Source organism: Desmodus rotundus, chromosome 5, assembly GCF_022682495.2.
Source record: "Desmodus rotundus isolate HL8 chromosome 5, HLdesRot8A.1, whole genome shotgun sequence".
Classification (NCBI taxonomy): Eukaryota; Metazoa; Chordata; class Mammalia; order Chiroptera; family Phyllostomidae; genus Desmodus; species Desmodus rotundus.
This window is the reverse complement of record NC_071391.1, coordinates 116,077,052-116,101,284: the sequence shown is the minus strand read 5'-3', so window position 1 is coordinate 116,101,284 and position 24,233 is coordinate 116,077,052. Positions and strand designations below refer to the sequence as shown.

Sequence of the window (24,233 nt, the reverse complement as noted above, 5' to 3'; positions counted from 1 at the left end):
CTACATAAGATGAAAGACAGTGCTCTAACTTATTGGAAAAGTTGGAAGAAATAATATAAAGGGCAAAAAGAAAAGAGATATTAAGGGAATAGAGGAAGGTCAGTGTCTTGTGGAAGACAAGTGGAAAGTGACATAGTGAAGCAGAAAAAACCTGCTGTAGCAGTAGAGCTATACCCCTAGGGGATGTGCTGGGGGTGGGGGGAGGGAAGGTTCTAGTCACTTGAAATCAGTGTCATCATTCTGTGCGGCGCAGAACTCTGGGACGTCTGTAAGGCTGGGCAGGGGATAGGTACCTTCAGCAGTTTATTCTTTCTCAACATTTTGCTTCTGTCTGGAGATGTGCTTCTTCCAGAAGGACAGACCTTCACGATGGAAGGTCTACCTGATGCTTCTCAGGTCCGTCACATTGAACACAGATGATACAGAAATCATGGTGTGTGTGTACATGGGGGGATTTGCCCCTCCTTGAGGACATGGCCTCTTTAAACTTGAAAGGGACGTTCTCTGGGAGGGATAAGTAGGAAGTAGCAGGGCATTCCATTTCAGTTGGCTCTAGTAACTTCTTTTTTTAAAAAAATATATTTTATTCATTATGCTATTACAGTTGTCCCATTCCCGCCCCCACTTTATTCCCCTCCGCTCTGCACACTCCCTCCCACCCACATTCCCCACCTATAGTTCACGTCCATGGGTCATACATATAAGTTCTTTGGCTTCTACATTTCCTATATTATTCTTATCCTCCCCCTGTCTATTTTCTACCTACCATTTATGCTACTTATTCTCTGTACCTTTTCCCCCTCTTTCCCCCTCCCACTCCCCCACTGATAACCCTCCATGTGATCTCCATTTCTGTGATTTTGTTCCTGTTTTAGTTGTTTGCTCTAGTAACTTCTGATGTGGCTTTTGAGATCAACTCAGGCTTTGAATGATGATGATGATGATGACGACGATGACTTTCTATTTTTATACTGGTTCATGCATTTGTTTGTAAATTAGTTTGTTTATTGAGAATTTATCTAGTGCCTATTGTGTGTGAGCACTAGGGGGTGGGCATATAGAGATTCATTAGACATGTTCATTGTCCTCCTAGAGCTTATACTATACTAAGGGGAAGGATTGCAAACTAATGTTTGCCCACACTTCGGATGGCCAACTGATCCGGTTAGCCCATTTTTAGCACTGAAAGTCCTGTGTCCCAGAAAACCCCTCACTCCTGGGAAAACTGGGTGGTTGGTCACCTTTCCAGACTCCATGGAGAATGGAGTATCTTGCCACTGCGGCAAGTCCCTGAGGGCTAACTATAGTATTGTAACATTTCTTGCACGTCAGTGTTTTGGAAAAAAGTTCTCACTTGCTACATCATGGGATTACTAAGAATCTTTGAATGTTACACAAAAAAGTTATGACCCCAAGAGTTTCAGTTGACTGATTTTGAGATTATAGCTAAGATTTTGTTAGAGAATTGGTATGCAGAAACGAATGAGATCTTTCCAAAGTAACCACTGATGTGAGGACAATCAGAGGACTGAGAAGAGATTGAGTTGAAAGGACTTTATAAAATGCTTTAAAACTTTTTTTACAGAGAGGCTGACAGAAGGTTCTGGAAGGAAGAGAGACAAATGCATCCTTATTAGAATTTGATAAAGATATTAATTTATCTGTAATTTCCAGGAGTATTCTGAGAAAGTGAGAGGTAGGAAAGTTGAAGTTTAAGGTCCCTGTTTTGGAATCTGAATTTCTAACTTCTTCGGAAATTTGGAACTCAAGACCCAAACTTGAACATGTTACCCAGGTCATGGGTTGACCTGTTGGTACAGGCAGCTGTAGCTGTGATGGAGACGGTTAACTGCCATAGCAGGTCTCTGAGGCTGAGGAAAAGCACCGGCATGGGGATGTCTTCTGGGATGTCCCAGACCAGCCTTTGGGGTTCTCAAATCCAGCAATAGTTAATGACTATAGATGACTGCTGGATACTTAGAACATGCTTTTGCTAATTCTAAAGAAAGGAGCATGAGCTAGATGCTGAATTTAACAGCAGGCAGGTGAAAAGCTGTCTATGTTGTGGTCAGGGACTTTGCTACAGAAGAGGCCAGAGAACTTAGATTTTTAGAAGGTGGGGACTGAGTCTGTTTGGAGCAGGTGTGGACAGGGGCAGAGTGGAATGGTGTGTCATACTAAAGTCATCCTCCCCCACTCTTGCCCTAACTTTGCATTACTAAGGTTAGGAAGGAAGGTGTGGCAGCCACTGTTGGTTGACTGGTCACTGCTCTCCCTCCCCTTTTCCTTTTTCCTTCTCTGTACCCATTTTCCAGCCTTTCAGTGATTGGTCTAGGGGTGATTTGTAATCTAGATTTAAATACTGAGACATAAGCAGAAGTTGCAGGATGGGGCTTCTGAAAAAGATTTGTAATCTTCTGGCAAGTTTTTTGCCTCTGCACCCTACCCCTTCTTTCTCCCTAGGACAGGACTGAGTCTTAAGTTGCAACAGCCACCTTGTGACCAGGAAGCAAGAGGCATAAGGATGAAGTACACCTCCTATGGTTGCTGTAGTGGAAAAATGGAAGGAGCTTGAGTCTTCGATGGTATCACTGATCAACTGCATCAGCTTGTAATTGTCTGGCCCCATACTTCTTGTTAATGAGAAAAATAAATTCTTAATTACTCAAATTAGAGTTACTTTGGTTTTCTGTTAGTTGTAGCCAAATGGATCCATTACAGATACCAAAGGGAAAGAGGATGGGGTTACTCACTTCCAGTATCTGGGAAAACAGGAGTAGAAGTGACAATTTTAATGGCATTGGTGTGAGCCTTGCCAAAAGGCCCAGTGGGAATTTATTACAGCAGGTAAAAGCTCTAATTTCACCAAACCAGAGTTCCCTTGATCTGCACTCAGTATGATGGTCTGAGACCAAATACAGTGACTAAAGAAGCACTGACCTCCCTGACTGGTGTGGCTCAGTGGGTTGGGCACCACCCACAAACTGAAGAAAGGTCACCTTTTTGATTCTGGGTCAGGGCACATGCCTAGATTTCTGGTCAGGTCCCTGGTTGGGTTTCTCTCGCACACTGATGTCTCTCTCCCTCTCTTTCTCCCGCCCTTCCCCTCTCTCAAAAAATAAATAAATAAAATCTTTTTCTTTTTTTTTTTAAAGGAGAACTGGCCAGTTCCTGAGAATGCGTGTTTCTGAGGCAACCAATGAGAGGAGAGATGAGCAAGAACACTCAGTCTGCTTTGCTTGCAGGTAGAGACACATTTCATTGTCCTGACGTGTCCAGGAAGAGGAATCACAGCTGGTTATGAGAAAGCCGGGCATGCCTGGTGTTTTTTGGTGTGTAGAAGGGCATCAGGAGGAAATTAGGTTAATTTGAGATTATTTGCTTATTTTCTCACACCAGAAGGCAGGACTAGGAGGGGGAGAAAGTAAAGCTGCAATATTCACTATTCTGCTACTCTTGCACTCACTTTCAAAAAGGAGACCGTGGAATGTGGTTAAAGACATTGCAAACCCCTAAACATCAGATTATACATTCTTCTCAAGTAAACATGGAACAGTCTCCAGGACAGACCATGTGATAGGCCATAAATCAGGGTACAATAAACTTAAAGAGATTAAAATCATCCAAAGTATGTTCTCTGACCAAGTGTAATGCATTTAGAAATCAGTAACAGAAACAAATTGGGGAAATTCATGAGTATGTGAAAATTAAACAACATACTCCTAAATAATCAATGATTCAAAGAAGAAATCACTAGAGAAATTAGAAAATAATTTGAGATGAGTGAAAACAAAAACATAATATACCAATATTTATGACAAACAGCTAAAGCAGTGTTTAGAGAAAAATTTATAGCTGAAAACTCCTCAGTTTTTAAAAAAGACCTTAAATGAATAATCTAACCTTCTACCTTATGAAACTAGAAAAAGGAAACCAAACTAAAGGAAGCAGAAGGAAGGAAATGAAATAACACTAGAGTAGAAAGAAATGAACTAGAGAATAGAAAAATAATAGAGAAAATCAATGGAAGCAAAAGTTTGTTCTTTGAAAAGACCAACAAAATTGACAAACATTTAGCTAGACTGTTCAAGGAAAAAAGAGAAAATATCTAAGTTATCAAAATAAAAAATAAAAGAGGGACATCACTGCTGACCTTACAGAAACTGAAAGGATAAATAAGGAAATATTATAAACAATTGTATGCAAAAAAATGGATAACCCACATGAAATGGACATATTCCTAGAAAGATACAAATTACTGAGACTGACTCAAGAAGAAATAGAAAATCTGAATAAATTTGTGTGATGGGTCCCCAGGACCACTCCCAGGTTCAGCAATTCACTAAGAGAACTTACAGGATTTAGCATATAGTCACACTTATAGATATGATTCGTTATAGCAAAAAGACACAAAGCAAAATCAGCAGAGGGAAAAGGCTTGTGAAGTCCTGGAGAAGCCAGGTACAAGCTCCCAAGAGTCTGCTACCTATGAAGTCACACAGGATGTGCTTATTTCCTCCAGCATTGAATTGTGACAACATGTGTAAAGTGTCCACCAGGAGAAGTTACAGATTTGTGCCCAACATTTTTATTGACCTGTACCTAGCAGCTATGAAAATTCTAGAGTCCTAGAAGAAAAGCAGGTATTTAGCAGAAACAACGTATTTTTGCACAGTTTAGGCACAGTGTGCCACTTATATTATTTAAGGAATGGTGGAAACACTTTTCAAATCCATATCCCCAGATGCCAGTCACAGGTCAATCTTTGTTTTTAATAGTTTATTTTTTATAGCATTTTCCCTTACCATTTATCCCCCTTATACCCTCTTCTACTTCCACCCACCCCCTTGAGCCCCACACAAGGGTCAATCTTGCAAGTAGGACTGTCTAAGGATAGAAATCTGAGGTCTGCTGTATTAACTTTTTTTGGTACAACCTAATACAAGAAAAGATAAAGAACTAGTCATTAGGAAATTTTCCATGAAGAAAAGCTAAGGCCCAGATGGCATCACTGGTCTTTTAGGCAAGGCCTACACCAACGCCATTAAAACTGTCACTAGGGCATCTCGGCCACCAACATGCCATCCGGACTGAGGAAGACCCGGAAACTTTGGGGCCACATGAGCCATGGCCACAGCTGCATGGGCAAGCACAGGAGGCACCCAGGAGGCCGAGGTAATACTGGTGGCTTGCATCATCGCAGCATCCACTTCGACAAATATCACCCAGGTCACGTTGGGAAAGCTGGTATGAGGCACGACCACTTAAAGAGGAACCAGAGCTGCTGCCCCGCTGTCAATCTTGATAGACTGTGGACCTTTGTTGGTGAGCAGACACAGTAAACCCTGCCAAAAACGAGACCGGAGCCGCTCCCATCATTGATGTGGTACGATCAGGCTACTACACAGTTCTGGGGAGGGAAAGCTCCCAAAGCAGCCTGTCACTGTGAAGGCCAAGTTCTTCAGCAGAAGAGCTGAGGAGAAGACTGAGAGTGTTGGTGGGGCTTGTGTGCTGGTATTTGAAGCTACATGGAGGGGAATTCATTAAATGCTCACAAATGCTTTTGTCAAAAAAATAAAATAAAATAAAATAGTCACTGGGAATTCCATCAAAGCTTTAAAGAAATAATATTAATCCTTCATAAATTCTTTCAAAAAATAGAAGATGAAGGAACACTTTCCAAATTATTCTATGAGACCAGTATTAACCCTGATACTAAAACCAGAAAAGATGTCACAAGAAAAGAAAATTATAGATCAACATCCCTTATGAATATAGATGCAGAAACCCTCAACAATGTATCAGCCAACCAAATCCAGCAACATAAAAACGGATTATACACCACAACCAAGTGGGATTCATACTAGGAATGCAAGGTTGGTTTAATATCCAAAAATCAGACAATGTAATACACCATGTAATAGAACACAGGACAAAAACTACATAATCATCTCAATAGATGCAGAAAAAGGATTTGATAAAATCCCAAGCCCTTTCATGATAAAAACACTCAACACACTAGGATTGGACTGGAACGTCCTCAGCTTGACAAAGTCTCTACAAAAACCCACAGCTAACATCGCAGGTAGTGGTGAAAGACTGGATGCTTTGCCCCTCAGACAGGAAAAGACAAAGATATCTGCTCTTGCCACTTCTATTCAACGATGTATTGGAAGTGTATTGGAAGTGTATTGAATACCAAAGGGCCATTTCCCATATTTTCTAGACTTTTAGCCCTGAGATTCTGAGGGAAGGGGAGAGGCACTCAAAAAATATTGAATGTGGCAACATCCTGGCATTGGGGACTAATATAGTCTAAATTTGATTTAGAAAAATATAGTGATGTGACATTTCTCACATCAGAGAGCTAAGGTGCAAATTTATACCACTTCTCAGTGATGTGAAGCTCCAGATAGATGGGGCAACAGGTATGTGAGTGGGAAGGGACAAAAAGGATAAGTGGGGGCTGGCTGTAGCTGGAATGAGGGAGTATAGGAAAAGCTTCATAGTAAAGGTATTTAAGCAAAATCTGGAAAGAAATGAGTAGCTATTTGTCAAGTGGACAGAGGTAAGGGGAAAGAGCAGCATGAAAAAAGGTGGAGGTCTGAAACAGTCCAGGATATCTGAGGAACATTTAGCAATTTACTAACGCAGCTGGAGTGGACGATGAAAGGGGCATGGCGAAAGATGAGTCAAGAGAAATAGACAGGGCTGGGTTACCAGAGCCCACTGCTGTCCTAGCACTTGTGTGTTTCCCTGCAGGCGCTGTACTCTAACCTCATTCTGATTGTTTCTTTTTCTCTTCAAAAAATGGCTCCTGACCTGCCATTACCCCACTCTCAGCTTGGATTCTTGCTCTTGACTTCATGCCTAATATAACCAAGGACTTTCCACTTCCCCACCCATTTACTGCCCAACCAGGTCATCGCCTGTGTACTTGGACTCCTGCTGGACACATTCCGGCCTGAATTCTGTCACTTCTGTGGCCAATTAGGGCAGACATGGCCAGTAAAACTCTGGAATGCGTCTCCAGAGACTCTGACATTTTAAATAGGAAACTGAAAGACCTAGGTGGTATTTTCATTTCTTTTTCTAGTTCACACAGAAATGACTTTGTAAGAGAAATGAGGATGTGGAAAATGAGTCACTAGCTGCCTAACTGGGACTACACAGTAGGATTTGGTAATTGAAATTATGTTTTCCTGGTGATGGATAGATTCACCTCATAAATACTTGGAAAAATTAATTACATATATATTCCTTACCACAATTCCACAAAGTAGTTATGCTAATTTAGAAAAATGCAACAACACAAAGATAAAATAAACAAATAAGGGGATTGTGCAAGGAAAAAATAAGGGTAGGGCAGTAATAGAGCCAAGATTAGATAAGCGTCATAGAAACGCACACCACCCGTTTTTGCTAGAAGGGAGCCTCACAGCTTTTCCTGACACAAAGCCTGGGAGAAGCTATTTTGTGTATTCTTATTGAGTCGTGAATGTATTTCAGAGAACTCCTGCAGTCAATATGATAATGAACTTCACATGGTTATACAGTGATAAAGCATTTGGGTCCTGGAGTCAACCTTTCTGGGTTCAATCCTGCTCTACCATTTACTAGCTGTGTAATCATGGGAAAGTACTTAGCCTCTCTGGGCCATACTTTCTCATCTGTACAGTAGAGACAATCATTGTTAACTCCTAGGGTGGTTATGGAGGTAATATAAATTAATATTTGTGAAATGTTTAGAACTGTTTCAGGCTCACAGTAAGCACCATGAAGTATTAAAATTTTTAAATTAAAAATACATTTAATAATTATTAAATTCTGTTTATTAAATTTTGTTACTTTAAAAATAATTTAGTCCTGGCTGGTGTGGCTCAGTGGATTGAGCATTGGCCTGTGAACCAAAGGGCTGCTGGTTCGATTCCCAGTCAGGCACATGCCTGGGTTATGGGCCAGGTCCCTGGTGGGGGGTGTGCAAGAAGCAACCACACATTGATGTTTCTCTCCCTTTCTTTCTCCCCTCCTTCCCCTCTGTTTAAAAGTAAATAAATAAAATCTTTAAAAATAAATAAAAATAATTTAATAATTCTTAGATACAGATCTATAAAACTGAAGAATGAGGTCAAAACACATAGCTCTCTTGTGTCTGGAGAAAAATTTATGGGAATGGTGGATGGCACACATTTTTCAGAAAGGGTGGAAGATGAGTTTACCAAGAGCCTTGATATCTGATGAAGGAATATTCCTCTGAGGAAAAAGAAGTAAAATTCTCAACTAAAACAAAGTATTCTATGAGGACAGAAAGATACAACATTCAATTGTCAAGTAAAAAACATCAGGGAATGGAATAACACTTAAGGCTGCAGTTGATAAAGTTTTAGAGTATGTGTGAAGAGTAATTTGCAAAGTCACATAACTTTTATAGTTGATGAGGCCTGGTGGGCTGGCACTGATGGCCGGAACTAGATTATAGCAGCCTGGACTTTGTATAGAAGAAAGGCTCTTAAAGAAGGGCTGGATGAACAGACAGCATTGAAGGAACTCAGCTCTGCTTATAATTGTATGGAAACCTGGGAACCCGAAAATGAGAACATGGTAGAGTGCCAACTGATGAGGGTAAACCAGAAAATGTATTATGGGTTGTCTAGCCAGATAACGGGTGCAAAGGGGGAATCAACGAACTTTTAATAAGCATCTACTTCTGCAACTGAGTGCATTGGAATGGCCAGATGCAGACTGGTTCTCCTGCCTAGAACAGTTAGAAAGGCTGGGTAATATAGAGAAACCATTTGTCAGAAGGCAACGAGGAGGTGCTGTGACAAAGAAAATGAGGGGCAGCTAAGTGTCTGCAAAGGAAAGAATCCAGAGAGATGAGGGAATTATTGCAACTGCTTTTACCATGGGGGCATATGCTGGTTCTGAGTTGGAGTCAGGGTGGTGGCTGAGAATCTAGGATTCGCACCTGCTGAGGCACTTGCAAGGAAACAGAGAGACCAGCAGATATTTTAGTAGAGACTTGGCAGGGGGAGGGTGGGTGCTCAAGCCAATTTTTCACTCGGCACATTTGCCAGATCCTGGGGCTTCACAGAGCAAGAGACAAAAAACACTTAAGGAGAAAGCCTCTAGAAGTAGAGCATTGCAGTGGCCAAGGGAAGGGACACACACAGTACACCCAGTTTTCAGTGGAAAGTCCTGGAGGGCCAGGGGCAAACCAGGAGCAGATGCAGACTTAGCAGGGCTACAGCCCAGCCTGGACTCAGCAGAACTCCAGGGGGAATGAGATGATCTGTCTCCACTGTATCTGCTTAGTGCAGGGCAGGGGGAGCCCTCTCTGGAGGAGGCAGCCAATGCCAACTGGAGCCTCTACAATTTATTTAGATGCAATGAGCATCTTCCATTATAGTATTATCAGGTGCACCAAAAGACAAGACCAATGTCTGAAAACCACAAGATGGTTTTCAGAGATAACCATCTCTGAAAAAAGAAATAATAGAAAAAAAGCCACAGGTGATCTAGGTATTGGGGTTAGTGGATAAAAACCTTAAAATAACTACAATTAGTATGTTCAAGAATATAGGTGAAAATATGGAGAATTTCTCTAGAGAATTAGAATAGAGAAGGAACAAATGGAACTCATAGAACCACTAACCAACCATTATATGCTCATTGCATGCCAGACATATGCTGGGTGCTTTACACACACCATTACTTACTCATCTTAAAAGCCATATGAGGTATATTTTTATTGTCTCTATCTGCATGTGACAGGAACTAGAGTTAATAATGTGTGCCTGTCATGTACCTTCCCCCCTTTATCCCCTTTCCCCCCACTTCACTTTTACTCAAAAAAGGAGAAGCATTGTGAATTCTTTTCCTGGATATTTTAAATAGGTGGAGAGAGACAGGACCGAGAGGGAGGGGACAAAGTCAGAGAGGCTGTCTATCTATGGAAAATTATATGGCTGAGACAGAGAGAGGAAGAAGATAGAGGAACAAGGATTGGGGATGTAGACAGTACTTTTGTGTTTATTTATTTATTCATTGTGTGTGTGTGTGTGTGTGTGTGTGTGTGTGTGTGTGAAAGGGTCTGGGGATGGATCCAGATTAGATTTAATAGAGGAGCATAGGAAGAAAATTTGAGAAATGTCATTGTAGGTTACGAACCATTTCCTTTTTGGTGTTCTTTGAAAGCACAAATAAATTAATTTTAAAAATACCTCTTGGCCTTTGGGCAATGTTTCTTTAACATTTATGCAGAGACCGAACCACATGGGGCCAGCAGACGTGTCAGGGTGACAAACAGATGAAGACACTGACACTCAGAGAGGGTAAGTCTATTGCCTAAGTTCACGCAGTTGGGAAGTAATGAAGCTGTCATTCAGGCCATCTGATTCTAACGTCCATCTTTTCATGGACAATACAAATTTCATTTTACCACCACAGGATAGAAAACTGCCTTGCCTTGACTCCCAAAAGAGAGAGGTAACAAGTCCTACTCTGAGCCCAGGAATTAGTTGGTAAAGTGAAGAAGTGGTGGAAATGCCAGGGAAAGGCGATCATGTTATGCTGGAGTCTGGGTAGTCAAATTTATGTCCTACACTTTAACCCATGTCTAATAGGATCATATGAATTGAAATATGCTTTTCTCTAAAAAGAGACAGAGCACACAGTGGTCTGATGATAAATATAGGAATTCAGAGAGGCTTCAGTGCAGAAGGATCCTTTGAGCTGAGTCTTTCAGATTGGGGTAAGATTTGAACACACGGAGACAGGAGAAGGCATAACATGAACAAAGGTTCAAAGGTGGGGCAATTTAAAGTCTGTATATTGATTTGGTTGGCGTGTGTGGTACGTGAAGGAATATAATGAAAAACAAGGCTGAATACTTGGTTAAGTATAATGAACACTAAGTCACGAAATATCTTTAAGCTAGAGAGGGCAGGATCGGCACTATGTTTCAAGAAGATTAATCCGGTGGCAGTATGTAAAATGGATCAAGAAGGGAAAACATGACAGGCACTTAGGCAAGTTAAGATAGTGTCGCAATATTAAAGGAAAGAGGTAAAAGGGGCCTAAACTGGGATAGTGATATATAGAATGGAGAGGAGAAGATAGATACATGAAATGCCAGTAGAGGCTGTGAGGATAGAGCAGACAAGGCTAAAGGCCTATGTACTAGCATCATGGAAAAACATGGGATAGTCAAGGGAAGGTTTCGAAAAGATTTATCTGGTTTAATGAGCAGGGCAAATTAGAAGGAGAAGAGACTGGAGGTAAGGAAGCTAGTTAGGAGTTTACTGACGTAGTCTCGGTGAAAACAAGCAGTGGGAATGGGAAGGAAAGGACAGTTACAATTCATGTTATGAGAAGAAAACTGATACGACTTAGCGATGCAGTGGGTGTAAACGCTGAGAGGGCTGAGAGTGACTGAGGTTTCAAGCCTGAGTGAGTAGACAGTGGTGCTGCTGCTATTAACAGAAAGACAGAAGTTAGAATGAGAAGTTAGCTGGAGGGGAAACGTCACAATGAGAAACAGGAGGTAAGAGACTTATATAGGGGAGCTGACAACATCAGATTTCAAAAGAATATATGAAAAAAATTGTAAGAAAGAATACGAAACCAAGGATGAAGTTAAAGAAGTGCTAAAAACTTTTGCAAACAGGATCGAGAAGGTTAAAATTCTAAATAAGTCTTATTACATAGTAGGCATTCAAAAAATAGTTGTTATTGAATGAACAAGCTGAGGCTTGTGGGAAATTCTTCTCTCTATAACACACTGCCTTTGAGGCTTATTATTGCTTGGAGAAGATGGCACATCAAAGGCAAGAAGAAAGAGCCATTCAAACACTATTTTGTGTCTCTTTTTTTCCAGAAAAGGAGAGTGGTTGTTAATCTGGACGAGGTGGAACAAACCTAGAGTAGAGGGGAAAACAGTAGCATACGATGGGAGAGGAGCTATCACACACACCCAGTCCCTTTACTTCTTGTCCAGCGGAGGAGAGAAGCATGGGGTGCTCGGTAAGGGGGAATTAGCCTCAGTGTTGTGGTCTATTTGTCTGGCCACATCTGGAGTAGGGAATTTAGCAAGAAATTAAGAGCATTGGTTTTGTAATCCACAGAAGTAGATTCAAATTCTGACAGCCACTGTGGCAGCTGTGTGACCTTTGCTAAGTCACTTGATCTCTTCAGACTTCCCAATTTGTAAAAACAAGATCAACAGTTCCTATTCTCACGGAGCTGTTGTGAAGATTAAATGAGGTAAAGTATGCAGAACACTCGGTTAAGTGACTAGCACGTAGCAAGATGAACGTGCTGGTACATATAGCTTTGCTGTCTTTCTGATTGTTTTCTTGGGCTACATGCCCAGCAGTGGAATGAAAGTGGTGAAGGGTATCCCTTTCCAGAACATGTACACTCCCTCCAGCAGTGTATTAAAATGCCATTATATTTGGTTTTGAGCTTCTAGCAGCCAAACAAGAGGAAAACTAAGTCAGTTAGAAAATCAAAAGCAAAGCTGTAAGTTTTAGTCACAGAGCTCCCCACAAACAGAGCACAGATGTTGTTGGGTGCAGCACCATAAATATGTTTGAGCTTTTCTACAAATCTGTTACCAAGGACCAAGATGTGAACTGTAGTAAGAAGACAAGACATACTCAGGAGAGAAGTGAGACATACTTAACTCCTCACCAAGTCTGGTGGCTCACAGAGGGTATTCACAGGCCAGTGCCCCCTGGTTTTCCCTCATCTAGCAGGGAAAACCAACTGCCCTGAGTCACTACCAAGAACTCCATACAAAAAAGAAAGAAAAGCCTTCACGATACCTAAATGAAGAAGTAGCAGAAAATGAAAAATGAACTCAAAGGACTCACAGCTAATTCGTGGCTGCTGATTGCAGGGAATAAGGCAGCGCTGGAGTGTGATAGGAGTGTGACGACATTGGGGACCAGAGGCACTCCAAATGTCTGGGGACTGTTTTATTACACGCAGAGAAGCAAACATGCAGGCCAAAAGCAAACATGCCAACATGTAACAACTCTCAATTCTGGGAGGTAAGAAAGCTTCGTACTTTATGCTCTTCTGTATTTTTAACTTATTTAAAATAAAAAAAAAGAAAATGGAAGAGATTGCTGCAGGGGATGGTACATTGGTAAAGGGTTCCTGGAGATGAGGTTTGAGGCAAACTGTAAAAAATGGACTTTGGATGCCCTCAGGGGAGAGCTGCCAGGGTCCCAGACCGAGGAGTTTCTGTTTGGAAATAGTCTTGGTTTTTCAGAAGTCAGTTAGCGATATAAAAATAACCTAGGTGAACCCACACTCCAGTTCACGGTAATATAGAATTGAAAATTATATCACTCATTGCTAATGAAAAAGAAAGCAAAAATAAATTATTGCAAAATAAATAATTCAGATTTTTCCTGACTTGTCCTAAAAAAAAGTTGCCAATGTCTGTTTAAAATATCACATACTGTAAGAATGTACTGAAGCCACTTGAGAGAAATTCCTCTTGAGTGATGTAGCATCTCCGAGATCCTGAGGAACTGGGTGGAGTAAACAGTAAACTGAGCTGTTGGGCTCTAACAGTCAGAACATATCTGTTGTCTTTGCTCAGCGAAGACAGGAGATGGGTGTTCTTCAGATAGGAAACAGGAACTTAGTGGGTGGACCCAAGAGGCATTGTGGGCTTTGAAACAGGAAAAAAAGAAGTCTGCTTCTGATAGTGAAAGAGATGCACTGCTGTGCTGTTCTGATCAGGCAGGTCCTGCTAGGTCAGACCTTTGTTCTGTTTCCACTTAGCGGCTGCATAGGTCCTAGGATTATACCAGCGGCTGTTTTATATATTTTGCCTTGTAAGTGTTGCATTATTGCTTCGTGTGTGTGCTATTTAGTTGGTCATTTCAGGAAATGGTATGCACTTACTTGTTCAAATCAGAAACCAGGCAGTTACTTGATATTTTCCTCTTCCTCGCTCCCCACGTCCAACCCTTTATCAAGTTCTGACTCTTTCTTTAAAGTATCTCTTTAATCCTGTTACCTTTCCCATCTTGACTTCCAGCATTAGAGTCGAAACCACCATCATCTCGTGCCTAGATGAGTGAAATGCCCTCTGGCCTCATTTTCTTTTTATTCTTGCCTCTGTTCATTCTTTTTCAAATTTTGGCCAAAGTAATTTTAAAATAAGACTTAGATGATTCATTTATCATGATATTTTCTTCCGCACTTAAAGTTCAAAGTCCTTAATTTGGCCTACAAAGCTTTGCATGATTTGACCCCCATTCACTTGTCCTTCCCACCTTGTGACTCTCTCCCTTCACTCTCTTTGTTTCAGTCACAATGGCTTTCTTATTCTTTCTTTTTGAAAACATTTTAATTTTAATTTTTAAAAATATTTTATTTATTTATTTTTAGACAGAGGGGGAGGGAGGGAGAAGAGAAGGAAACATGGATGTGTGGTTGCCTCTTGCACCCCCTACTGGGGATCTGGCCTGGGGATCCAGGGCACAACCCAGGAATGTGCCCTGACTAGGAGTCAAAACACGACCCTTTGGTTTGCAGGCTGGCACTCAATCCACTAAGCCACACCGTCCAGGGCTAAAAAAATTTTAAAAATTGATTTTAGTGGAATGCTTTTCTAGGTGCTAGATGGGTTGCTGCCCAATTCATGAATCTCTTAATAAAGCCAATTGGACATTCAAATTTATAAGGGCTTTTGAATCCAAAGAATATAAAGAAGCAGCTGAAAGACTCCTAACTACTAGTTCATCATTTGAACTCCAGGAGGCTTCCTGCCAAGATGGAGGTGTAGGTAGATACACTTTGCCTCCTCGCACAACCAAAAGAAGGATAATAACAAATTTAAAAACAAAAAACAACCAGAACTGCCAGAAAATCAAACTGTATGGAGGTCTGACAACCAAGGAGTTAAAAAAGAAACACTTATCCAGCCTGGTAGGAGGGGTAGAGAAGGGCAGATGGGATGAAAAGGATGCTGGCAAGGTAGGGGCTGGAGGACTGGGCAGGCAAGGCAGTGGCTAGGGGTCCCTCATTTGCATGTGGGTAAACCAGGAGGAACAACTGGGGAGCGAGACAGACCACGCAACCCAGGGTTCCAACGTGGGAAAAGAAAGCCTCAAAACCTCTGGCTATAAAAACCTGTGGGGGTTGTGGTGGTGGGAGAAACTTTCGGTCTCACAGGAGAGTTCTTTGGAGGGACCCACAGGGTCCTAGAATGTACACAAACCCACCCACCTGGGAATCAGCACCAGAAGTGCCCAATTTGCTTGTGGGTAGCAGAGGAAGAGACTGAAAGCCGAATAGAGCTGAGCTAGCAGCATTGTTCCCTCTATGACCCCTCCCCCACAACAGGACCACAATGCAGTGACATGAGTTACCCCGCCCTGGTGAATACCTAAGGCTCCTCCCTTTACAATGTAACAGGTATGCCAAGACAAAGAAATATGGCCCAAATGAGAGAACAGATCAAAACTCCAGAAACAGAACTAAGTGACGAAGAGAGAACCAACCTATCAGATGCACAGTTCAAAACACTGGTAATTAGGATGCTCACAGAAATGGTTGAGTATGGTCACAAAAAAAGAGGAAAAAGTGAAGGCTATGCAAAGTGAAATAAAGAAAAATGTACAGGGAACCAACAGTGAAGGGAAGGAAACTAACATTCACATGAATGATTTGGAGCAGAAGGAAGAAAGAAACATTCAGCCAGAACAAAATGAAGAAACTAGAATTCAAAATAATGAGGAGAGGTTTAGGAACCTCTGGGACAACTTTAAACATTCCAGTATCTGAATCATAGAGGTGCCAGAAGGAGAAGCAGAAGAGTAAGAAATGGAAAACTTATTTGAAAAAATCATGAAGGAGAACTGATCCAGTCTGGCAAAAGAAATAGACTTCCAGGAAGTCCAAGAAGCTCAGAGAGTCTCAAAGAAGTTGGACTGGAAGAGGAACACAACAAAGCACATCATAATTACATTATCCAAGGTTAAAGATAAGGAGAGAATCTTAAAAGCAGCAAGAGAAAAGGAGACAGTTACTTACAAAGGAGTGCCCATAAAACTGTCAGCTGATTTCTCAAAAGAAATCTTACAGGTAAGAAGGGGCTGGAAAGAAGTATTCAAAGTCATGAAAGGCAAGGACCTACACCCGAGATTACTTCATCCAGCAAAGCTTTCATTTAGAATGGAAGGGCAGATAAAGTGCTTCCCAGATAAGGTCAAGTTAAAGGAGTTCATCATCACCAAGACCTTATTATATGAAATGTTAAAGGGACTTACCTAAGAAAAAGAAAATGATCAAAACTATGAAGAGTAAAATGACAACAAACTCACAACTATCAACAACTGCACCTAAAACAAAAACAAAAACAAAAACAAACTAAGCAAACAACTAGAACAGGAACAGAATCACAGAAATGGAGATCCCATGGAGGGTTATTAGCAGGGAGGGGGAGGGGGGATAATGGGGAAAAAGGTACAGGGAATTAGAAATATAAATGGTAGGTACAAAAAAGACAGGGGGAGGGTACAAGAAATGGAGAAGCCAAATAACTTATGTGTATGGCCCATGGACTTGAGGTAAGGGGGAGGGGAATGCTGGTGGGAGGGAGGGTGCAGGGCGGAGGCCAATAAATGGGAGAAAAAATGGGACAACTGTAATAGCATAATCAATAAAATATACTTAAAAATTGATTTTAGAGAGAGGGAGAGAAGAAGGGGGAGGAAGAGAGAGAGAAACATTGATTTATTGTTCCACTTATTTATTCATACATCGGTTGCTTCCTGCATGTGCCCTGACCAGGGATTGAACCGGCAACCTTGGTGTATGGGGAAAATGCTCTAGCCAACCGAGCTACCCAGCCAGGGCTGGCCTTCTTATTCTTGATTATTCTCTCAGCTCTTTCTAGCCTTGGGGTCTTTGCACATTCGTTTTTCGGCACCTGAAGTGCTCTTCCTGCCACCCTTCATCTGGCTAATTCCCATTTATCTGGCAGGTCTCAGTTTAAATGTCACTTTCACAGAGAGGATCTCTCATAGCAGCTACTTTTTTTCCTTCATAAACTTCTCACGGTTAGCAATTATATGCTTAATTCTGTCTCTTCCACTAGAGAGTAAGTTTGTTGAGGTCAAAAATAACATCTTTACGTTAACCATTAAATATCTAGGGCTTAGCACGATGCTTGGTGCAGGCTAGGTGCTCTTCATTTAAATGAACCATAATGTCCAGGACAGTGTTAGGAAGAAAATAAGTTTTAAAATATAGTTACTTGTGGAAAATTCCTTGCTGCCATTTACTGGGTAAGTGTAACATGGAGCTTTTAAGGTTTAGTATCATATAATTGAATTCAAGAGTTATTCTCTATAACATGAAACAACAAAGGCAAGTCATGTTTAACACACATTTCAGAGCATTTCCTGTTTTTTCATGTCCTCTTGAGGACTGGGACAGGATGGAGTCAGGGCACGATCCAGCTAACTGCTTTTCTGTGGTTGGTACTTGAACATCCTCCCCCTTCCTCACCTGGAACAGACACTCACCAGCAGGCTGTGACACAAAGCATGGAAATGCTGCTGATTCGTCTCCAGCTCATCCCAGTCCAGTTGCCAGCAGCTTGTGGGTCTGAGGATGAATGGGAGTCCATATGTCACCGATTCGCAGATCCCACTGGATTTGAGTGCCCTGGGAAGAGACAATGGCAGGGAAAGTCTCCTGAATGATATCCAGAACCTCAACCCAAATCCTCTCGAATTCAGTTAAGTCTAAGACCTTATTGTGACATCCTTTAGGCTAGGGACTATGAATTATTCATCTTCATATGGCCAGTACCTAGCAAGGTATTGGGCACACAGCACATTCTCAAAGCCTGTTAATCAATGAATGAAGCAGCCATCATGAAGGCTCAAGACTCTGATGAAAATTTCTTCTCCTGAGTTCTTTCTATGCCAAGTGACACACCTGGGGACACTCTCATAATACTCCTGCTACAGCAACCATGTAACACAATAGTATGCTAACCATCTGCATCCCATTCCTGGCTCTTTTGTGGTGATGTGTTGACAGAGGATGCATCTAAGAAGAGGATGCATTTAAGAAGGTTCCTAGCTGCATCCATGTCAGAAACCCATGGACAACCTTGTGCACATACCTGTGTGTGGGCACTGTGATAGGAACTAGGAAGCAGTAAAAATGGCTTTTGCCATTACGGCTGATTCCACTTTGAACTTGGTTCCCCTGGAAGCAGGGATTCTAGTTTTTAGAGCAGAAATTTTCAACTGGTATGCTGAAAGATTTTTTAAAACATGCGATACCTGACTATTTAGTCAGGGTCACTGACCTCTTTTCCCTTAGATTGTCAAATAAAAAAATGACGGTCAATACAACAGTAGCTGTCCAGTGTGAATGAATCAAAATTATACCTATTTCTTTGTCAGATCAGCCAAAAATCTATTTTTTGGTATGCTGCAGAATTTTAGTTTAGTTTGTTTGGCAATGAATGAGATACAAAGGTTGAAAGTCACTGACTCGGAGAAATGGGAGGGCAGGGGAAGATCCTAGGTACCACTTGCTCCTTGAAGTCCAGATCTCTCTCTCGATGCCTAAACACAATAGGTCTCTGCGTTTGGAGACTTTCTGGATTTCCAGTCCTCATTCAGTCCTCATTGTCCTACTGAGGCACATCTCCACCCTCTGCTCGTTTGTCTCCCTGTGCTGAGCAGCCTGACTGTGCTCTTTCATGCCCATACCTGTAGGTGCTGCTTTGGACCAGACTCCCGCCTGCCTGACACTTGGGGATGTCCTCTATCTCTGGCCTTTCTAGCCATGGAACTGTAAGAATTAGTGTTTGCATGGGTTGGGGAGCTTCCCATGGACCTTACTTGATCACCTGGAGCTTGTAATAAGAGGCCGATGACTGGGAGGCCATCTGGTAGAGTGTGCCGAAGTCTCCTTTGGGGTCATCCATTTTCAAGGAGCCATCAGCTGTGCCAGGGAGCAGGGACGGGCTGAGAAGTCGCTCTTGGAGATCACATTTCAGGCACACTACAGTAAAAAACGGCATTGAGGGAAGGATGTTTGTCACAAGTTACCTCAGGCTATGCTATTCAGAAACAACATCTGCCACCCATTCCACCTTCACCAGGCAAGTAAGGGTTGGGAGCAGGCAGGAGAGTGGAAAGGAAAATATGGGTTTAGGGAGGCAGAGCAGGTCTGGCACCTACAGTATTGCCCTACACAACAGGTAACATTTTCTGGGTCTGACATGATTTTTACTTGTTTTAGTCCTGGGCTGGCTGAGCAGTTGCCCGATAGTGAGAGATCTGGCTTGTGATCTAGTCTGAGAGGAACATGTGTCCTCTGTGGAAGAGGCAGCTAACCTTACAATATGCAGAGGCACTTTGGCAATCACAGAAGGAAATCTTGCCTCTGCTGCTTCCCTGTGGCTAAGCTTTGGCAAGACTATGGGGCAGATGAGAGAAGGGCAGGAAAGCGGAAGTCAGGCAGTCAGCTGACAGCTACTGTTCTGCGGAAGGACTTCCCCTCTGCGGGCTCTTGTAGGGACATTTGGGGGGAGGAAGAATAAGTTCCCGAAACAGTTTACTTTTAAATTCCCCAAAGAAACCAAAGTATAGAAGCTTCTGAGCCTTGGAGCATGGCTGTGGCACCAGACCCCATTTCTGAGGGGGGCTTTGACTAGGTCTGAGTTACTCATCAAGGTATTATACTCTTGTGTATTAAGCTTCTGCTCCAGCAGGTCTATTCACATGCCACAATGTACAGGGTTCTTTTGCACTAAGCTTGAATCCTTGATATTACAAAGTTTTTCAATAAAATTTATACCAGGTTCAAATACTGTTAACAAACTGTGAGTAAACCAATGTTGAATCCTTGTGAGAAGGTTAGTAGTTGGTGTTAGTGATTTATGAAATGACCATACTAACTGCAACATGAGGTAAAAACAAAAGTAGAAATGATGTAGAAATAAACAGGACACCAGAATAGATGTCAGGTCTAGCTGGCCCTCCTCGGCTCGGCAATAAGACATAGACATGGATCTTGGGTGAGGTGCCTCAGGTGTGTCCCAGGGCCCAGGAAGTCAGTAGGAGGGACTTTGCCTAGCGCTCCAGCTTCCCCTCCTTCTTGTGTGCCTGACTTCATTGTTGAGTCTCTGGGTTTTAGGACCTGGCTGAGGTTCTCACTCTGACTGAATGAAAAATCACCTAGAGAGCTTTTAAAAGATACCGATGTCTGGACCCTACTTCACGCTGATCAATTTGGGATCTCTTGGACTGAAGTCCTGGTGCTGGTTTTTAAGAAAAGCTCCTTATGTGACTTTTTTTGCAGCCAGGGCTGAGAACTATGGGAATGGTGGTGTCAGCAGTGGCCCAAGGCTAGAAAAGCTGTTTTAGCAGGCCTTGGGTCTAGAACAAGGTATGCTTCTCACCACCCAGAACCTGGTGACGAGGTGGTAGACCTCAAACCCAAGAAATGAGAAAGGACACTCATCTGAAGCTGACTGTGTACGTTATCCATCATCAGGAGGCCTCTGAGGGAAGCATCTATGGATGGGATAAAGGGCCCTAGGCAGCTACTGAAGCAGGTGATGCGGGGGTGGAGAACCTTATAAGGAGAAGGTCAAAGTGAACACCTGAGGGGCAGTCCTCAAAGGATGCTGGAGGAGGAGACTCAGTTTTTGTTTTGTTTTCTTTCACTATTTTTTTTGTAATGAGCCCCATTTTTAGAAATCCATGTACGTGGCAATGCATCAGTTTTTTAAACAATGGATAACTACAGGAGTTCTACTCTCCCCAGACCTCATTCCAACTGTGTCTGAGCATCTAGACTGCAGTGAAGTCCTCCCCAGCAGAAGAGCTGATGAGTCTGGACCTAAGTTCTACCATGCACCGTGAGGACCCATGAACTGCTGAAAAATGGTTGCAGATGAAGATAAACATTTGGGCTCCGATTCTGGTGCTGAAAGCCATGAAAAGAGAGGGCAAAGTAGAGAAATTCTCAACTGTACCATGGGCAAATACTGTGCAACAGTGGAGGAAAAGCTGATTGCAAGAGTTCCTGGCCTTTGAGGCCCTCTGCTCTCCTAATAAGAAAAGTGAATCTCTAGCACCTTTGCTTAGAATTGCCCAGCATGAGGCAGGCTGCATAGTAGGTATGGGCCCCAGCTCTGGAGGCAGATAGACCCAGGTTTGATGAGTGTCCTCTGGGCTAAGAGTAGTCAAATACAAAAAATACAGACTTCTAATCCTAAGGGTAAGAGTGGGCTCTGGAATTGCCCAGCTTCAAATTCTGGCTCCACTGTTAATTTTCTGTGCAGCCCTGGGGAAATGTTATTTCTCTAAGTCTCAGTTTTCTCATCTGTAAAATAGGGATAAAATTGTATTTAATTGATGCTAAGATGCATTTTTTTTTTCACATACTAGCATCTCTATATGTGTCCTACAATTACCACTGGCCAGACATACACCCTTAACCCTTACTCCACCTTAACACTACTCCAACCTAAAAAAACTCTTTAAGTAAGGATGAGATACCATTTCTAAGTGATAAGAAAGCACTGGGTCATGTTTAATTGATAGTGTTTTTATTTCTTAGTGGTACAGAAAATAATAGTATATGTTACTGTTGATTGCATCTTAGATTTAATGACATATGGTAACATTACCTGCTTCATGATGCTGTGTGAAGATGCTGTGTGAAGATGGGATAATGCAAGGAAAGAAGTTGACATAGTGTCTGGAGGGAGGTAGATAAGAAGTGAATTCCGGAGCATGGGACAGGGAGCAATTGGTACTGCTACTCTTAGACACAAGTGTTGGAAACAAGGTCCTGGGAAGATTTTACACTCAAAGGAATGACAGAAAAAATCCAGGTAAGTTGTCAAAGGCATTCCAGGCCCTAGGTTGGAATAGGGGTGATGGGTAAGGATCCAATGATCATCCCTAGAAAGAAAGAACCAAAGGGTATCTTTCCCTTTGGGGTCAGGAGTCTGTACCCATTTTTCTGAGTGAACACCAACTCCCAGACACACCTTACTCCTTTTCTTTTGGAGCTGGGCCCTGAGGAGTCAGCTTTTCCAAACTCAGTGTGGCTGACTGTACTGATGGGCCGGCCCATTTGCAGGCCCTTGTCACCCTGGGCCCTGAGCCAATCTTCCAAAGGGGATGGAGACTAGTGGGACCTGGAATGAATATCACTACCAGACAGAACAATATCCAGGGCCATGCTGGCATGTCTAAAACACTGGATCAATCACTTGGTTTTCATAATTGCCGGAACATGCTTTAAGAACATGGTCTTGGGTTTCTAAATGTCCTCTCTGTGGCCTGCCTCCGTAGTTGCTTTACTCCTTCCTACCCCCAATTTGATGTCTCACTATCTAGAAGACCTCTATTTAATCTTGGTTTAGTCTTGGTTCTTTTCCTCTACTCACAGGCCCTGTTGATATTGTTGAGGTGCCAGTATGCTTTAAATTATAATGTCATTAATATCTACTGCATTAAAAATTAAAAACTTGAGAAAAATATATAACTCACTGTGTTCTTTTATAGTGTAGCTGCTGCCCTAGTATTGAGGTGTCTAAGTCTTTGCCTCCAAACTAGCTGTCCCTTGCTGTCTGGGATTAATTACATTCAGTTTTCCAAGTGGTTACTCTGTAGAAATTCTTTTCTTACTCCACCTGCTAACACTGAACAACTTCATCCAATCCTCTAATTCTTAAATCTCAAGTGTTCTGTATTCTCGTGACTCACCAATCTGGAGTCCTCATCCTAGACTAGGATTATGATAGCCTATATAATACATTTTTTTAGGAGTGTTACTTGGATTATCCGTGGCTCTGGAAATCTCGCTGAAAGACTGTGAAGGAAGAAGAAGGTGAACGTGTTCTCGGTCTGTTCCACTGTTATGCAGCCAGGCTTTGAAGAAAATCTCCATGCTGACAACATCATTGTCTACAGTCTGAAGGTCGATGTCCGTTCCCAGGAAAGAACTCTCTGCAGAAGAAAGGGAAAAAGGAAAGTGTTTAATTCTTTAATTATAAAATTTGAAAATTATAAAATCTTAAGTTTTGACCCATCAGTGCTACCTCTAGATATCTAGCCTACAGACATTCTTAGACAGCACATAAAGAGACACAGGCAAAGAAGTTCAGTACAGCATGATTGGAATCAAAACCCCAGACAGGAAGCAATCCCAACGCTCACCGATATGGGAATGCTTAAATAAATTATGGCGCAATCAAACTGTGGAGTACCGTGCAGCTATTAACAAAGTAAAGGTAAATGTACTGACGTGGAAAGCTATGAGATAATAAGTGAATAAAGTTGTAGAACACATGTGTAGTATGAGCCCATTTATACAAAAATAAAAGTATTGGCCTAAGTACATACGTGTGTATGTAATGTATTTTACAAAGGTCTGGAAGGCTACCACCAAACTGTTAGCAGCGGACAGGAATAGAAATGGGGCAGTTCTGAGATATGTTCCGTTTTTACTACTCATATTTCTATACTGTTTGAATTTTGTTGTTATCATGTATTGCTTATATTTAAAAAGCATTCTAGAATACAAGACAGCAGTAAAATAATACAGCAATGCAAGTTAAACACTTAGTTAACGAGGGGAACTTCAGCTCTATGTTGTTGTTTCACAGTGAAAATGTATTCAATTAGTACTTCTGTCGTGAAAATAAAATTTAATAGGATGAAGAGAAAAATAAAGATGAACTCCCGGGCTCTATCTTCTGACACAGGTTACACAAGATCTTTGGCATGCCAAGTCTCAAAAGTGTGCTTAGCAGCCGCGAAGACAGGCACCATACAGTGGAGTGTAATTTGATTCCATATATGAATGAATGGAGTTGGGTGGGTGGGTGAGGAGGCTTTGCTAGTCTACTTCTTGCTTCAGGCAACACTAGCTCAGGACCTGGGGTCTAGGTCTGCAGGTAAAGCTTGTCAGGAAAAGCCAAGTGTAAGGTGGTAAAGGAAGCAGAGAGAGGAAATGAGGCAAGAGCTGGAGAGAACCTGAAGAGGAACCTGCTTTTTTTTTTTGCCTGACCATGAGGGGCTCTCTGAAATACTTTTACAAAGGGCCTAAGAAAAGCCAGTTGCTCCAATGAATTAACTTCTGTGTGTGACTCATGGGCCCCAGGGAGAAGGCTGGCTTATTTCTAGAACGACATTCCTGAGGACAAGTATGCAGAG

General features: G+C 42.0%; 1 protein-coding gene, 1 long non-coding RNA gene and 1 pseudogene across 3 annotated transcripts in view; 2 read left to right on the top strand and 1 right to left on the bottom strand.

Moving 5' to 3' along the window:
* The window catches only part of M1AP (meiosis 1 associated protein), a 59,364-nt gene that overhangs the window by 3,974 nt on the left and 31,157 nt on the right, over positions 1–24,233 (bottom strand). For both annotated transcript variants that reach the window (XM_045193780.2, XM_024558572.4), the window contains exons 4-6: positions 22,851–23,024; positions 18,894–19,056; positions 17,556–17,697 (exon numbers count right to left, since the gene is read on the bottom strand). In XM_045193780.2, coding sequence (XP_045049715.2) covers positions 17,556–17,697; positions 18,894–19,056; positions 22,851–23,024 — 479 coding nt within the window. The remainder of the gene's footprint in view (positions 1–17,555; positions 17,698–18,893; positions 19,057–22,850; positions 23,025–24,233) is intronic.
* Positions 5,076–5,547, top strand: LOC112302973 (large ribosomal subunit protein uL15 pseudogene; annotated as a pseudogene).
* LOC123479536 (uncharacterized) lies at positions 12,889–22,971 on the top strand. Its single transcript, XR_006655173.2, has 3 exons — positions 12,889–13,055; positions 21,670–21,901; positions 22,842–22,971. It is a non-coding gene; the product is annotated as an uncharacterized lncRNA (long non-coding RNA).